The sequence below is a fragment of the Scyliorhinus canicula genome, chromosome 14, assembly GCF_902713615.1.
Source record: "Scyliorhinus canicula chromosome 14, sScyCan1.1, whole genome shotgun sequence".
Lineage (NCBI taxonomy): Eukaryota > Metazoa > Chordata > Chondrichthyes > Carcharhiniformes > Scyliorhinidae > Scyliorhinus > Scyliorhinus canicula.
This window is the reverse complement of record NC_052159.1, coordinates 21,858,556-21,875,602: the sequence shown is the minus strand read 5'-3', so window position 1 is coordinate 21,875,602 and position 17,047 is coordinate 21,858,556. Positions and strand designations below refer to the sequence as shown.

Here is a 17,047-nt window from a genome sequence, read left to right as displayed (position 1 = left end):
TAGACTTCGATTACAGGAGGATACGGGCTGATCAGATGGGCTGATCAGTGGCAAATAGAATTCAATCTGGATGAGTGTGAGGCGATGCATTTAGGCAGGACAAACAAGGCAAGGGAATACATGATAAATGGCAGTACGCTGGGAAGCATCGAGGATCAGAGGGATCTTGGTGTGCATGTACACCGGTCCCTTAAGGTAGCAGAGCAGGTGGATGCAGTAGATTTAAAAAAATATATATTTTCATTCTCCTTTTCCACATTTTCTTCAAAATTTACACCCCACCAACGAACAGTAAGCGGTAACGAATACAATGTCAATCCGCTTATTAACAACAACGATCCTATCCTCCCACCAACCCCCAAACAACAGCACGCATGACAATATAAACATCAAATAAAACAAAACCTCCCAAGAAAAAAAAAGAAAAAGGAATCAGGAATCGCCCATGGTCACCATTAGCATATATAGTCCAACCCCCCCCCCACCAAATATTCAAAGCCATCCAATCCCCGAAAGTGTACTGTGAATGGCTCCCATGAATTGTAGACCCCCCCATCCCACACATAGATGCCTCCCCTCCACTTCCTCTTGTAAACGCCTCCCCCAGCACTGGTTCCTTCCCCCAACTTTTTACCCCGGCTAGACTCATCGAAACTTGTTCTACCAGGCTTCGATGGCCGCAGCCCCTCCCCCCACCTCACTCCCGTTCACTGGCTGGCATAAACCAGCCAGCGTGGAGGCCCCCGCCCGGGTCTCCTTCTCCTCTGTCCGGTCCCAGGGAAACAAAGAAATCCCCTTTAACACACAACCCCAGCATACACACCCAAGCCCCAAAGAACCATCATTGCAAATAAAAGTCCCAACTCTTCCCTTGTCCAAATATACAGCGTCCACTCATTTACACCAACACGTAGTGAAAAAATAAAGGTACATGAGGCTACATCAGTACAAAACCAGCTCTCAGTCCCATTTCTCAATTCTGCCACAGTCCTTCTGCCTTCGCAAACCCCTCCACCGCTTCTGCCGTCCCAAAATAAAAGTCCTTGGATTTGTAGGTCACCCTCAACTTAGCTGGATACACTATGCCTCACTGCACCTTGCTGTTGTACAGTGCCTTCTTCACCCGGCCGAAGGCCACCCGCCTCCTCACCAACTTCACCGGAAAGTCCTGGTATATGCGTATACCAGCTCCAGCCCACTGCACCACCCGCTTCTGCTTTGCCCAGCACAGGACCTTCTCCTTCACGCTGTACCTACGGAAACAAATAGTCACTACTCTTGGTGGCTCACTCGTCTTTGGGATAGGCCTCCATGACCTATGAGCCCGATGCAATTCGTATTAAGAGAGATCGTCCCCCTTCCCCAATAGCTCCGCCAACATCGTGGCAAAATACTCCGTCGGCCTCGGGCCATCCACCCCTAGGTGTGCAAACCAATGATTCTCAGATTCTGCCGCCTGGATCTGTTTTCCAGGTCTTCCATTTTGGCTCGCACACCCATGTTGGTCTCTATCACCCTCCGCAGCTCCTTCTCCATCGAGGTGAGTTGATCACTGTGCTGCGATAATGCCTCTTCCACTTCCTTTAGTGTCTCACCTTGCTCCCGCACCTCCGCCGCTGCGCTCGATACCACTGCCCTCACGGGGGCAATCGCCTCCTCCACCAGCACTTTCAATACCGTCCCCAGCTCCTTCTTCATCGCTTCCATGTGCTTTGTGAACTGCTTTTCAAGTTCCACGGCCATCACCTTGGTCATTCCTTCTGCCATGAGAAATGCGGCCTCCCCTGGTGCCCAGCCTCCACTTTCCGTACAGTTCCCACGCCGACTTTTCCGCTCAATGGTGGACTTTCATTAGCCCACTTTTTCACGGCAGTTTTTTTCGAAAACTTGGACATTTCTCTTCACTGCGTCTTCCTACAACCTTTTCAGCATCCGTTGCCCCTGGGACCGGGCATTAAAACCCCGACAATTCTATTCCCAAGCGGGAGCCCTCCAAAGTGCGGCTGCCTCCTGCTCGCCGTCACCGGAAGTCAGGTGGATAAAGTAGTCAAGAAGGCATATGGTACACTTGCGTTCATTAGCCAAGACATAAGAGCAGAGAGGTTATGCTAGAACTGCATAAAATATTGGTTAAGCCACAGCTAGATAATAGTATTGTGTGCAGTCCTGGAATCCACATTACAGGAGAGATGTGATAGTACTGGAAAGGGTGCAGAGAAGAGGAGATTTACCAGGATGTTGCCTGGGCTGGAGAATTTTAGTGATGAAGATGGCTTGGATAGACTTGGATTGTTTTCCTTGGAGCAGAGGCGATTGAGGGGTGACAGGTGTATAAAATTATGAGGGGCGCAGCACTGATGCCTCACAGCGCCAATGTCCAGGGTTCGATCCCGGCCCCAGGTCACCGTCCGTGTGGAGTTTGCACATTCTCCCTGGGTCTGTGTGGGTCTCATCCCCACAACACAAAAAGATGTAGGTGGATTGGCCACGCTAAATTGCTCCTTAATTGGAAAAAGAGAATTGGGTATTATAAAAAAAAGTTAAAAAGAAACAAAATTGAGGGGCATTGATAGAGTAGACAGGAAGAAGCATTTCCCTTTGGTGGAGGGATCAATGACCTGCATAGATTTTAGATAAAAGCAGGAGGTTTAGAGGGGTTGTGAGGAAGAAAGAAAAAATTCCCAGAGGGTGGTGGGAGTTTGGAACTCACTACCTGAAAGGGTGGTGGAGGAAGAGACCCGTATAACATTTAAGAAGTGTTTAGATGTGCACTTGCAATCCCAAGATAGACAAGGCTATGGGCCAAGTGCTGAAAAATAGGATTAGAATAGTCAGGTGGTTGTTTTTGACCGGAGCAGACAGAGATGGGCCGATGGGCCTTTTCTATGCTGTATGACTATGTATCAAAGCACAGGAAGGAGGACGTGAATCATGGCTCCACTCTGGTTCTCAGGCATGCAGTGGAGGCAGGAGCAGCTCCTCCAGGCTTGACACGAAGATTTGAAAACAAATATTACTTATTTCACTCTCGATGTCACTTGCTCAGTTGCATTCATAGAATCATAAAAAAGTTACAGCAGAGTAGGTCATTCAGCCCATCTTATCCATGCCAGCCCAGGGACACCTAGGTGCCTCTTCTAATCCCATCTTCCTGCACCCGATCCCTAACTCTGTAGCTTCCAGCACTTAATGTGCAGATCCAGGTACTTTTTCGTGGGCGGCACGGTAGCACAGCGAGTAGCAATGTTGCTTCACAGCACCAGGGTCCCAGGTTCGATTCCCGGCTTCGGTCACTGTCTGTGCGGAGTCTGCACATTCTCCCAGTGCCTGCGTGGGTTTCTTCCGGGTGCTCCAGTTTCCTCCCACAAGTCCCGAAAGATGTGCTTGTTAGGTGGATTGGACATTCTGAATTCTCCCTCTGTGTACCCGAACAGGCGGCAGAATGTGGCTTTTCACAGTAACTTCATTGCAGTGTTAATATAAGCCTACTTGTGACAATAAAAATTATTATTATTAAAACACTTTTACCCAGAGAGTGGTGACGGTCTGGAATGCAGTGCTTGGGAGGGTGGTAGAGGCGGGATGCCTCACATCTTTTAAAAAGTACCTGGATGAGTACTTGGCACGTCATAACACTCAAGGCTATGGGCCAAGTGTTGGCAAGTCGGATTAGGTGAGCAGGTCAGGGCCTTTCATGCGTCGGTGCAGACTCGATGGGCCAAAGGGCCTCTTCTGCACTGTAGTATTCTGTGATTCTGTGAACATCAGGAGATGCAAAATGCCTTTACAGCACTGCTTGCGAGCCAAGAGTAGCAACAGTGCTTCCTTCAGTCCCCATAGCACTCCTCAGACACATCCATACAAATACCACAGGGTATGGGGAATTGGAACCTCCCCTTCCCATTGATCTTCAGTGAGACCCTGCCATTTTCTGCCCCGTGAATCGAGGTTCAGCCGATGCAGAATGAATTTCTCGCCGTGATATCAGGTGCGTCTGAATTTATCCAAATTGAAGATAAACCAGTAAACTCTCTGTACCTTCATTGGAACTTTACAGCCATCACTGCCTCCTCTTCCAAGTTTTCCATAATCTCCATCTCCCCAGGACCAGACAATGTCATCATCGGTCAGACAAAGAGTCTGTGCATCTCCACTTCCACATGCAACATCAATGACCCTGTAACCCTGCAGTGCTTCCACCTGAGAAACAAACACAATTTCAATTTCAATGGGAGAACAACTGTGCACCAGAATGAAATGTATTCAATTGGATACCACTAATTATGGTTGTAGTATGCGGAGTAACAAAAAAAGACAGGTTATTCTTCTCGAGGCAAAACAGAAAATGACGGCAAGTGAAGCAGGTCTAACAGCATTGGAGGAGGGAAAAGGGAGCCAACGTTTCAAGTCTGACCCTTTCTCTCTCCACAGATGTCAGACTGGCTGTGATTGTTCTGTATTTTCTGTTTTTGTTTCAGATTCCAGCATCCACAGTAATTTGCTTTGATCTCCTTCTTGAGCCACCTGATCAATGGCATACATGAAAGATGTCTGCCTGGTGTGTTTGACAGGAGTCAAAGCCAAGGAGTGTGATTTGTAAACTCAAGCAGGGTGATTAGGTTTCTTCGCACCCGAAGCCCAGTTAGCTGATCAAAAAATAAACGAACCCCAGCAACAGTGGTTTGCTTTGGTCTTATAGAAATTACTTTTACCCTTTTCCTTTCCTTTCCTTCACTTTCAAGCAAGGATGACATTGAAAATAATAAGTGTGAGTCTAATGTCAAATCATTTGATGGGTAGGTAAATGTTCTGGTCAACTGAAGGTGTCATGGATTCATACTTCGGAATCCGCTTATGTTGAGATTTGCCCATCCTCCCACTCAGTTACAAGTGTCCCATCTGAGATTGCCGTTTGTGTGATGTGAACCTCAGTTGAACTTGTCTCCGTACCCTTGTGTGTTGTCCAAGAGTTTAAATCTTGATTATGCGACTGTTTCTAAGCCTTCTTCCTCAAAAGACAGCAATGAGTGAGGGCAACTCAGCAGCATTGATATTCTAGTGGCATTTGGATCCCCTCAGTAGTAGTGTCTGAACCCAAGACATGCACTTTTGGATGAGATCCCAAGGATGGTTCTCATCTCAGTCGCGGCAGTGGCGAAACGGTGGCGAAAACATCAAACTCATCCTGCATCACTGTTGTTCCTCAGTGGACAGTGGAGACGGCATAGGGGGGAAAGAGGGGGCTTGATGGAGGCTCCATTAGGTGGCAATCATCGGTTCATCCCGGGGAACAAGGATGGGGGATTTAGGGGGTGGCAAAGGGTGGGCATCAGTAAATTGAGGGACCTGTTTATTGGCGGGAGGTTTGCGGGCCTGGGGGAACTGGAAGATAAATTTGGGCTTCCCCAAGGGAACATGTTCAGATACTTGCAGGTAAAGGCGTTTGCTAGGCGACAGGTAGAGGGATTCCCTTTGCTGCCCTCGCGGGGGACGATGGACAGAGTGCTTTCGGGGGTGTGGGTCGGAGAGGGGAAGGTGTCTGACATCTATAAGGTAATGCAGGAGGTGGAGGAGTCGTCAGTGGAGGAGCTGAAGGCTAAATGGGAGGGGGAACTTGGGGAGCAGATAGAAGACGGGACTTGGGCGGATGCCTTGGAGAGAGTCAACTCTTCCTCTTCATGTGCGAGGCTTAGTCTCATCCAATTCAAGGTGCTGCACCGGGCCCACATGTCCGGGACTAGGGTGAGTAGGTTCTTTGGGGGTGAGGACAGGGGCACCAGGTGCTCGGGGAGTCCAGCGAATCATGCCCATATGTTCTGGGCATGCCCGGCACTGGAAGAATTCTGGAAGGGGGTGGCGGGGACGGTGTCAAGGGTGGTTGGATCCAGGGTCAAACCAGGGTGGGGACTCGCAATTTGTGGAGTTGCGGTGGAGCCGGGAGTGCAGGAGGCGAAAGAGGCCGGTGTCCTGGCCTTTGCGTCCCTAGTAGCCCAGCGGAGGATCTTGCTGCAGCGGAAGGATGCGAGGCCCCCAAGTGTGGAGACCTGGGTCAATGACATGGCGGGATTTATAAAGTTGGAAAGGGTCAAATTTGCCCTGAGAGAATCAGTACAAGGGTTCTATAAACGGTGGCAGCCTTTTCTGGACTTCCTGGCTCAAAGATAGGTATCTTGGTCAATAGCAGCAGCAACCCGGGGGGGGGGAGAAGAGAGAGAGAGAGAGAGGGGGGGGGTTCCTTATTATAGTTTCTATTTTTTTTCCGCTACGGTTATGTAACTTAACATTGTGTTAATTTAAGTTGTTGTTAATATGTTGGGTTGTTCACTAAGGAGGGGCGAAGGTTCATGATTGTTGTCATTATTGTTATTGTTGGTATTTTAGTATGGTTTGATGTTGTTGTATAAATTCAAAATTTTTCAATAAATATTATTTTTTTAAAAACTTGTTCCTCAGTGGATTACAAATTCACAGCGTGAGCGCGTCAGCAGGGCAGTGCCGAACAAAGCAGAGGTCATTTCCGAATGAGTCATGAGGCCAGAACACACAAATGCAAATGCAGACTCGCTCTCTCAGCAATTGTGTAGCCATCCTCGGAGATGACAGGGAATGGCTTTGAGGGCATGGGGAGATGTGATCATATGTCCTCACTTAATGCTACTCTTCCTCAAACCTGTCAGCAACTAAAGTATCATGGGCACGTCTCTCATGTCTTCCTTCCAACATCGCATCAGTGCACACATACTGTCCCTCAACAGCTCCCTTGAGCTTCCTAGAACTCCACATCTTTATCCTCCAATGAGCTCTCATCCTCCTTCAGTTCATCTTCCAGCAAGGGCTCACCTCTTTACATAGCCAGATTGTGAAGGGCACAGCACACTGCAGTGATGGGGAAAACACTCCTCAGAGTGTGTTGCAGTGAGCCATCTGAGCAGTCCAAGCATCTGAGGTGCAATTTCAGACATCCTCTGGCCTGTTCTATAAGTGTGTGTGTGGAGTTGTGAGCAGCGTTGCACCATTCATTGGCAAGACTGCAAAGGTAACGCACTCGGGTGGGGTGGGATTTGGGATTTTGCACACTTTCAACACAAAGAAATTGAAATGTGAAATGAATAAAGTTGTTTAAACAGCTGAAAGGAAATAAGAATGATGTATTGGGGGGAAAAATAAAATCACAGACATGTGATATAAGGTTTAACTCTAGAATGCTATATTTGGAGAACAGGGTAAACATATGGACATAAATTGTTTTGGATTTTTAGCACAATAAATGCATAAAACAAACCAGGAACAAGAATTTACTTCCATCGTCATCATCACTGTTTTAGCTTTTAATGAGTAGTACTCACCAACTTTGGTTTCAGCTGATCTTCACTGTCCCCATGTCCCAGTCTCCCATATCTGCCTTTGCCCCAAGTGTAAAGCTCTCCTGCTGCAGTAATGCAAGCACTATGTGCTCCTCCGGCAGCAACATCAATTACTTCAATACCACGCAGTGATTCAATAACACGAGGGCGGTCACAGGGACTGCAAGAGGCAAAAATAAAATAAAATAAACATATTTTCCACAGAGGTTCTCAACGTTAAAATGGCCATTTAGTAACATTTATTCCATCCCAAAGGTCAAAAACCCATCCATCAGTCAAAACTGGACAAGTTAGCTGGATTATATGATGAAGCTCATCATGGAAACAAGCTGTGACATGTTGCTGTGAAGAAAGTGCCACCGACATGGGACCAGCTCACCCAACCAGAATTGTAACCCTTATCAGCCAACAATGCAGCATCGCATGCAATAGCTACAGCAAAGAGTGGCCCACATCGATTGCTTCACCTAGATAACTCGAGGTCTTTTCGTTCAGTGGGTACCTTCCTCCGAGTCAAATGTTTTGGGTTCAAGTCCCACTCCAGGATTTGTTGGCCGTGGAAGGGCTGTCAATGATGCGATTCAAACACATTGACAAATTGCCTGCTAATCCTTCCAATGCTTACCCCACCATTCTGGAAAAAGTGTGTGTGAAGATATGAAACAAGCAAAGAAGTCTGGCTAACCGGAATAAAAGCAAAATGCTGCGGATACTGGAAAACTTAAATAAAAACAAGAAATGCTGAAAAAACTCAACAGGTGGAATTTTCTGAAAAAATGGCCGAGTGTCAGGTTGTGACCGAAATCCCGGTGAGTGTGTTTTGTACCGTCACTCTGGCGGGGAGGGACCTCATAGACCGGCTACACAGAGATTGGACGCCATCTTTAATGGCGCCTCGATCTGCGCTAAAAATATACTTCACTCCCTGCCACCCATGGCCACGGATGAACTTCTCCCCCACCTGCCCCCCCAACAAGCTTTTGGGTGAAGGATAGTATCTGGGGCTCTCTTTCCCTACACCTCCCCCCCTCCACCTCGTTTGCTGGCATGCCCCCCCCCCCCCCCCCCACCCCCACCCCCCACCAGACAAAGGAAAGCTCCTTTGGAGGTTGGATTTTCCCCCGGCACGGTCTCCAGTGCCCCTGGCACTGTGAGGGTGCTGGGGCACTGCCAGCCTCGACTCTCAACCCCGAGGCGTCCAGGCACCTCCGCTCCCTGACGTGGTCATCTCGATCGGCTTTTGAAAACCAGCAGTGAATCGTGCCAGCGTGACGTCACACCGCCAAGTTGGGGGAACATCACATGGGACTGGAAGGTACGGCGTAAAACTGTTTAATGATATTTGGCTAGATAGAAATCAGGCTCACGCCCAGAAAATCATGTCACCGGCAGTGGGGCGCAGGGAACTTCTCATTCTGAGATCCTGCTGACGCAAATCTCGTTGCGGCCTGCTCGCGAGTGTTAGCGGCCGTAACGGGATTTGTGCACACATTGAGCGAGCCCAAAAAATTGTGTCGAATAAGTCTAGCACCATCTGTGAAGAGATAAACAGCGTTAACATTTCGACTCTGAAGAAGAGTCGAAACGTTAACTCTGTTTATTCGGGGAATTTTCTGGCTAACTGGAATTTATATGGCAATAGTTAACTTAGAATGGAAGAGAAGTGGAAAACAATGTACTTAAAACACAGTAAAGTCCCACGATTTACGTGGTTACGCTACCAGTAAAACTTGCAAATGGTAAAATTGAGAACGATGAACATACTGTTCAATGGGATCGGTTTTAGCAATGCAAGGGCAATATTGGTTTGTGCAGTTGTGCAGCAAACTGTGGTACTTGTGTATGACAGGCAGGTGAGGCCGATGAGCAATACAAGGTGTATTGGAAATTTTAAAAAGAGACAATCATCATAAGAACATAAGAACATAAGAACTAGGAACAGGAGTAGGCCATCTGGCCCCTCGAGCCTGCTCCGCCATTCAATTAGATCATGGCTGATCTTTTGTGGACTCAGCTCCACTTTCCGGCCCGAACACCATAACCCTTAATCCCTTTATTCTTCAAAAAACTATCTATCTTTACCTTAAAAACATGTAATGAATGAGCCTCAACTGCTTCACTGGGCAAGGAATTCCATAGATTCACAACCCTTTGGGTGAAGAAGTTCCTCCTAAACTCAGTCCTAAATCTACTTCCCCTTATTTTGAGGCTATGCCCCCTAGTTCTGCTGTCACCCGCCAGTGGAAACAACCTGCCCGCATCTATCCTATCTATTCCCTTCATAATTTTAAATGTTTCTATAAGATCCCCCCTCATCCTTCTATATTCCAACGAGTACAGTCCCAGTCTACTCAACCTCTCCTCATAATCCAACCCCTTCAGCTCTGGGATTAACCTAGTGAATCTCCTCTGCACACCCTCCAGCGCCAGTACGTCCTTTCTCAAGTAAGGAGACCAAAACTGAACACAATACTCCAGGTGTGGCCGCACCAACACCTTATACAATTGCAACATAACCTCCCTAGTCTTAAACTCCATCCCTCTAGCAATGAAGGACAAAATTCCATTTGCCTTCTTAATCATCTGTTGCACTTGTAAACCAACCTTCTGTGACTCATGCATTAGCACACCCAAGTCTCTCTGCACAGTGGCATACTTTAATAATTTATCGTTTAAATAATAATCCCGTTTGCTGTTATTCCTACCAAAATGGATAACCTCACATTTGTCAACATTGTATTCCATCTGCCAGACCCGAGCCCATTCACTTAACCTATCCAAATCCCTCTGCAGACTTCCAGTATCCTCTGCACTTTTCGCTTTACCACTCATCTTAGTGTCATCTGCAAACTTGGACACATTGCCCTTGGTCCCCAACTCCAAATCATCAATGTAAATTGTGAACAAATTTACAATTATGGACGGGAAAAAAATGATTCACCTCAAAATTGGTAGAAAAAAAACCTAAGAATTAGGAGCAGGAGGCCACTTACCCCTTCGAGTCTGCTCTGCTATTCGGGAAGATCATGGCTGATCTGATTGTAACCTCATCGCCACATTACTGCCCATCCCCAAAAACCTTTCACCCCCTTGTGAACATCAGAGCCGTCATTGCACCTCTGGGCCGAGACATTCAGACATATCCAGGTCAATCTCTCCGTTCGGGCTGCATTTCAGCTGCAAACATTCCACGCACTGCTTCTCACCCCTGTCGGAAATGTGCTTTCGCAAAATAATTAAATGCCCACAGCCAGGGAAATCCGCCTCCAGAGACTTGGACACCATCTTTCCATTAAAATGTGTTGAGGGCTCTGTCATTGCTGCCTTTCCTCGGATAGAGGAAAGTGGGGAAAAAAAGGCTTTGGCACGGATAGGCGAATATGTGAACAAGGAATTCATGAAAAGGTGGAACTTTACTGTATGAAAAAAACGCCCAATCTTATTTTAGATAAAAAGTGCTAGCACCAGAAACAAGCTATTACATAGAACTTCTAGCAAAGGGGCACTAGGTATTTAATCTGTTTCAGTCGCCGTGCTCAAGTTAGATAATAACTCTAAGGCAGCGGCATTGAGTAATGGTCACACAAAGCAATTATTTGATGTATGGCGAGGTCTAGTTTTCTCCTTGAACAGAGTCCATGAACTAATCCGCTGCTGTGTGGGCTTCACCCTATTTATTGTGGGAGGGGATTCTTTCCAATTCCCTCAAGGGCAACACAGAAATATAGAACATTACATCACAGGAGGAGGCTATTTGGCAAATCAAGTCTGCACCGGCTCTTTTGAAAAGCAGTCTAATTTGTCCCACTTTCTGCCTCTTTTCCCACATCCCGGTAATTGGGCCACTGTCTGTGCGAAGTCTGTACATTCTCCCAGTGTCTGCGTGGGTTTCCTCCGGGTGCTCCAGTTTCCTCCCACAAGACCCGAAAGACACGCTTGTTAGGTGAATTGGACATTCTGAATTCTCCCTCAGCGTAACCAAACAGACGCAGGAATGTGGCGACTGGGGGATTTTCACAGTAACTTCATTGCAGTGTTAATGTAAGCCTTGTGACACTAATAAAGATTATATTATTCCTCCAATTCCTTTTAGAAGGATACTATTTAATCTGTATCCACTACCCTATACAGCCAGGCTTGTTTGTTTGTTTCATATCCTTACACACCCTTAAGGGGAAGAAGCGTTGGCAGGATTAACAGGCAGTTTATCAATCTGTTTGAATCGCATCATTGGCACAAATGTCCTGGAGTGGGACTTGAACCCAGAACTTTTGACTCGGGGGCAGATACTCATTTAAGCAAATGCAATGCATTTTAAAGCCTTATCACTCCTTCTGTTTCCTCTGGTTCATTTGCCAATCACTTTAAATCTGCAGCTTCTGCTTATCAACCCTTCAGTGATTGGAAAGTTTTTTTTTACTCAATCAAAACTCTGCAGGATTTCAATCACTTTTGTCTGTCAATTCCCTTTTCCGCCTCTGGTTTCTCCAGTCAGTCCTCATGATGGTAAACCTTCATCCCTGGAACCATTCTCGTAAAATCTCTACTGTACCCTCTCGAAAGCCTTCACACACCCTTCCTATGGTGTAGTGCTCAGAACTGGGCACAATATCGCACTTGCCAAGCTTGACCAAAACAACATGTAGTCATTTTTTGGTTGAATTCCATCCAATATGTGATACTTTATCAAATACTTTTTTTAAGTCCACATGCGCTGCCTTCCTTCACCCTAACTGTTACCTCCTTATAACAATGCACTTGGAAAGAAACCACATTAGCACTTAACAAAATAGAGGGGGAGAAGTTAAATGGTTTTTTCTAGTGGCACCATGCAGACCTACGTCTATTCACTCGGATAGGCATTGCGGGCCATGACCTGCGCTGTTTCCTTCATTGATATTACATGGCATGTACAGCACAGAAGCAGGCCATTTGGCCCAATTATGTTTATAATGCTCCACTCGAATCTCCTGCCATCTTTCTATAATAATAATCGCTTATTGTCACAAGTAAGCTTCAATAAAGTTGCTGTGAAAAGCCCCTAGTCTCCTCATTCCGGTGCCTGTTTGGGGAGGCCGGTACGGGAATTGAACATGCGCTGCTGGCCTTGTTCTGCATTATAAGCCAGCTGTTTAGCCCACTGTGCTAAACCAACCCCTATACTTAATCTAAAAGCTTCTTAATCTAAAGCTACCATCGTAACCATCTATTCTATTCTCCATTACATCCTTGTCTAGTTTCCCCTTAAATGCATCAACACTATTTGCTTCGACCGCTCCGTGGAGTGAGTTCCATGTTCTCATCACTCTTTGGGTAAAGAGGTTTCTTCTATTGGATTTCTTGGTGACCGTTTTACATCGATGGCCTCTAGCTCTGCTCTTCCCCACAAGAGGAAGTGTTCTCTCCATATCCACGCTTTCAAAACCTTTCATAATTTTAGAGACTTCAGCCTTTTTATCCGAGAAAGGAGACCTAGCATTGCCTTATTATGTTTACCCACATACCTCAAGTATCATCCCTGTAAATCTTCCCTGCATCCTCTCCAGTGCCTCTATACTATTAAAGGCACAATTAAGAAGCAGCGTAACAAATATCGCTCCTCTCCCCATCCCCACCTCAGAATGTTCTCTCTTACCTCCTGTTGCCATGCCCCAGCTTGCCATCTTCTGCCTCTCCCCAAGAGTAGACTTCTCCTTCGGATGACAAGGCAAGGCAGTGCTTGCCTCCCGAATTCACTGCCACCTTCTTTACAAAAACATGTTGAATGGATTCCAGCAGAGTCGGGGTAGATACAGACTCTGTTCCTCCGATTCCCAGTCTCCCACCAGCTCCGTATCCAGTGGCATACAACTAACATAATATAGTAAGAATCAATATTATTCATACAATGTACCTTGATCACGTTACAATCATATTCCTTTTGATTCATTACTGATCAAATATTGAAGACTATGTGAAATAGTTTAAACAGTCTGATTTTGCTACAGATAAAGTTAAAATATTATTTTCTAGGTTCTATTGTAGCTTTATTACTCACACTATCACACTTCAAAAAAATGACTTTGGTGTATGTATGCTTCAAAATAGGATAGCATTAACACAGTATTAACAAAGGACATTTGAAAATTTACCTTTCCATCTGCTGTTACGGCAAACAACGTCTGTTCTCCACCAATCAACTGCACAGGTCTTAAGGTTGCTAATGCCTCACATGGTGTTGGAACTTTAACTTTTGCACCTTCTATACCTCCCAGCTGACCTCTGTGGTTGTGTCCCCAGCCATAAATAGTTCCACTTCCACCAGCAGAAAGAGTCCAATCATCAGACCGCCTGTCAAATAAAAGTAAAGTTGAAGTACCTGTACATCTTCTAACAAGTTTGCTTTTCTCTGCTCTCAGCCAAAGAAAAGGATATCGAAGAACAGAATGTTTTTTCCTTTCAGTCCGTAAATGTGCCATTAAAATCTGTCAATATAATTTGAATTCTGAACACTTGGTGCCAAGACGTGATGGGTGCTAGACATCTACTAATGACCTCATCGATGTAATTATACGTCAACTGATTCTCTGCTACACAGTACCCCAGGGACTCCATCTTATACAGCTGTGAGTGCCTTTATGGAGTAGCAGAATGGTTATAGCATAGAATTAGAACATGCGGTCATCGCGTCTTCACTGGCACTCCATAGGAGTAAATTAACCTAGTCTAGTGCCCAGCTTCTCCCCAAAGCCCTGCTCATTCTTCCTTTTCAGCTGACAACTGTTGAATGCCTCAATTGAACCTGCGTTCACCACACTCTCGGAGTGCATTCCAGGTCCTAACCACTCGCTGCGTGAAAAAGTTTTTCCTCGTGTCGTCATGGCTTCTTTTGAAAATTACCTTTTTTGCCCATGTGTTCTTGGTCCTTCCTTTCATGGAAACATTTTCTCCCATCTACCCTGCCCTGCACACTCTTTAATGCATTCACATCCTTCCTAAAGTGCGGCGCCCAGAACTGGTCATAACTCCAATGCTTTTTGTCCCTATTAATGAAGTGATATGCTTTATTACCCACTCCCTCAACCTGTCCTATCATCTTCAATGATTTATGCACATATACACCCAGGCCCCTCTGCACCCCCCTTCAGAATTGTACTCTTTATTTTGGTAGGAAGAACGTGGAAAGACAGTATAAAATAAATCCTTTTGTGCCTCTCTACACTGAATTTCATCTGCCACTTGCTCGCCTGTTCCACCAACATGTCTACGTCCTTTTGAGTTCTACACTATCTTCCTCACAGTCCACAATGCCTCAAAGTTTCATGTCACCTGCAAATTCTGAAATTATGTCCTGTACACTAAACTCTAGGTCATTAATATATATCATGAAAAGCAAAGGTCCCAACACTGACCCCTGGAAAGCTCCACTCCAAACCCAGTCCATTAACCACTACTTGCTGTTTCCTGTCATGCATTCAATTTTGTATCCATGTACCTTTTATTGGATGAGCTATAACGCTGCTCACTAATCCGTTATGGGGCGCTTAATCAAATGCCTTTTGGAAGTTTGTGTGTGCCATATCAAAAGTATTATCCTCATCAACCCTCTATGTTTCCTCATTAAAAAAATTCCAGCAGGGGTCAAGTGATGTGAGTGCGGAAGCGGTTGGGTTTTCACGAGCTCCGGCTCTGCGCTTCTTTTAATCCCGTCATTTTGTGGTGGTTGGAGTAGGCTGGGGTCGGGCCCAGCTGGTAGTGGCGCAGTTGCCTTGGGGATTGCTGTGCATCAGATGATGGCCGCCTTTGAAGATGTTGTCTTGACTGAAAATCTCTGCTATGCAGTGCAGGTTGTTGGAGCTCACTTCGAGGGATTGCACGGTACCTTAAGAGCTGTAGAGGCGCATGAGAGGGTTATTGGCACTCGAAAGGGCACTGTACCTGATTAGGGGTCACCTTTGTGTCATCAAAACCCTGCTGCATGTGTTATCTTGGTTGGTTTGGGAAATGGGGGCCGGGCAGGATGTCCCTTTGAGCCCGGTCCTTGGCGGGAGATGGGAGGTGAATTCCTGACTGAGTTCAAGAATTAGTTTCCATGCTTTAGTAATCTTGGTTTGGAGGCTGGGTGCAACTGATTCAACAAAATATCCTGTCTGTGAGGCCAGGAGTTGATAGGGTCCATTAATCACTGGTCTTATTTCGTCCTGTTTTTGATGCTCGCCGCGAGGGGTTGGAGGTGGCCGAGCGGGTGGAATCATTCCCCCAGCTGGAGCTGAGGTCATGGACCGAATGGGCGTCGGAGAGACGGCATAGTGGAAGTGATGGTGTCTCGTACTTCGATCAATGGAATCCTCAAGACATTCTGGGAGTGCTCGTTCGTCCTGCCTTATCCTTTCCCTTCTCATGCGACGTGGAAGACGTCTTTATCTTGCAATTGACCCTGTGGTTCTTCGATAATCCGGATCGTTACTCCCTGTTGTTGACTTTTTATTGATGTCTTTTTTCCGGTAGGGTGGTGTGAAATGTGAGCAGGATGGCCTGTGCCGTTGATTATCTCTATCCTGTTATCCTGTCAGCATGATCATTTTGAGTCAATTGCGGGAAATGTGATTTGTGCTCAGTTTTGCTGCTTTTGGTTATTGTTTTTTATAATCCTTATAGTTGGGGTACGCAGTCGCAATGCCACTGACGCCAAATCGGCTGGCCCACTCGCGATGCTCCGCCCCTGATGTGCCGAGTTCCTGACGACGCAGGACACGTGTCCTCACAAAAATTGTGAACCTGGTGTGGCGACTGCAGGTTGTGTCCAGCGGCGCCACACTCAGCTGAGATCCGTGCCGCTGGCCGGGTGGTGGCTTCAGCGAGGGCTGGGGGGACTGGTGGGGGTGGGCTGTGGGGTCGCAGTTTGCGGGTATGGTCAGCGCACAGCCGGTGCCATGTTGCACGCCACGTCCGCTGCAGGTAGTCAGTCGTGCGTATCAACAGCCCGGCCATTCTACGGCTGTTTTCTGCACGATCTGTGGCCGTTTCATGCGGCGCCGGTGCTAGCCCCTCACCAGTACCGGAATCGGTGAGGGGTTCACACCGATTTGCCGGTCATGAAACACCACGGGTCCCATGTTGGCGTCACCACCTAGCCGCAGAAACGGAGAATTATACATGTTGCATCTGTTGCTGGTCCTCTCTTTCTCTCCTTTCTTTATAATTGTGATTCTCCCTTGGGCTGGAGTTTGGAGTTCTGTTGCGTTATGTAGTATGTATGTAACACCCCATAGATCAGAGGTTTCCATGCAGTTCCTTTTGTTTTTGCAAGGGTAAGTATGACAAATCCGTTCCTGGCTCCTACATGAGTGCAGGCGGTCTGGAATCCAGAAACAGAAAGCTGTGGTGGGTCATTGGTTCAGTCAACGCTGTTGAGGTGCATCCGATCATGGCATGGGAAGTTTATCCTGATCTTCCGCGATGTTTACGGAGCTGTGTGGAGTGAGAGGATGTGCACCATTTTGTCATGTTTTTATGATCCTATCCTGTTTCTCCCTCGGTCTCTGGTGGGACGATGTGGGCACTCAGTTTTGTCTCATGATGTTACTGAGCGAATTGTGTTGTCGCTCTCCTGTTCTGTCCTGTGCTCATGCGGGTTTAAACTATTTTTGTTTATTTCCGTTCTTCGCTTTCGGTGTTGTAATATTTTGTAACTTTGTTACGTT

General features: G+C 46.6%; 1 protein-coding gene across 9 annotated transcripts in view; it reads right to left on the bottom strand.

Moving 5' to 3' along the window:
• Positions 1-17,047, bottom strand: part of herc2 (HECT and RLD domain containing E3 ubiquitin protein ligase 2) — a 297,727-nt gene that overhangs the window by 37,354 nt on the left and 243,326 nt on the right. For all 9 annotated transcript variants that reach the window (XM_038818501.1, XM_038818504.1, XM_038818505.1 and 6 more), the window contains 4 exons: positions 13,496-13,694; positions 13,000-13,214; positions 7,347-7,524; positions 4,039-4,200 (listed from right to left, as the gene is read on the bottom strand). In XM_038818501.1, the coding sequence (XP_038674429.1) occupies positions 4,039-4,200; positions 7,347-7,524; positions 13,000-13,214; positions 13,496-13,694 (754 nt within the window). The remainder of the gene's footprint in view (positions 1-4,038; positions 4,201-7,346; positions 7,525-12,999; positions 13,215-13,495; positions 13,695-17,047) is intronic.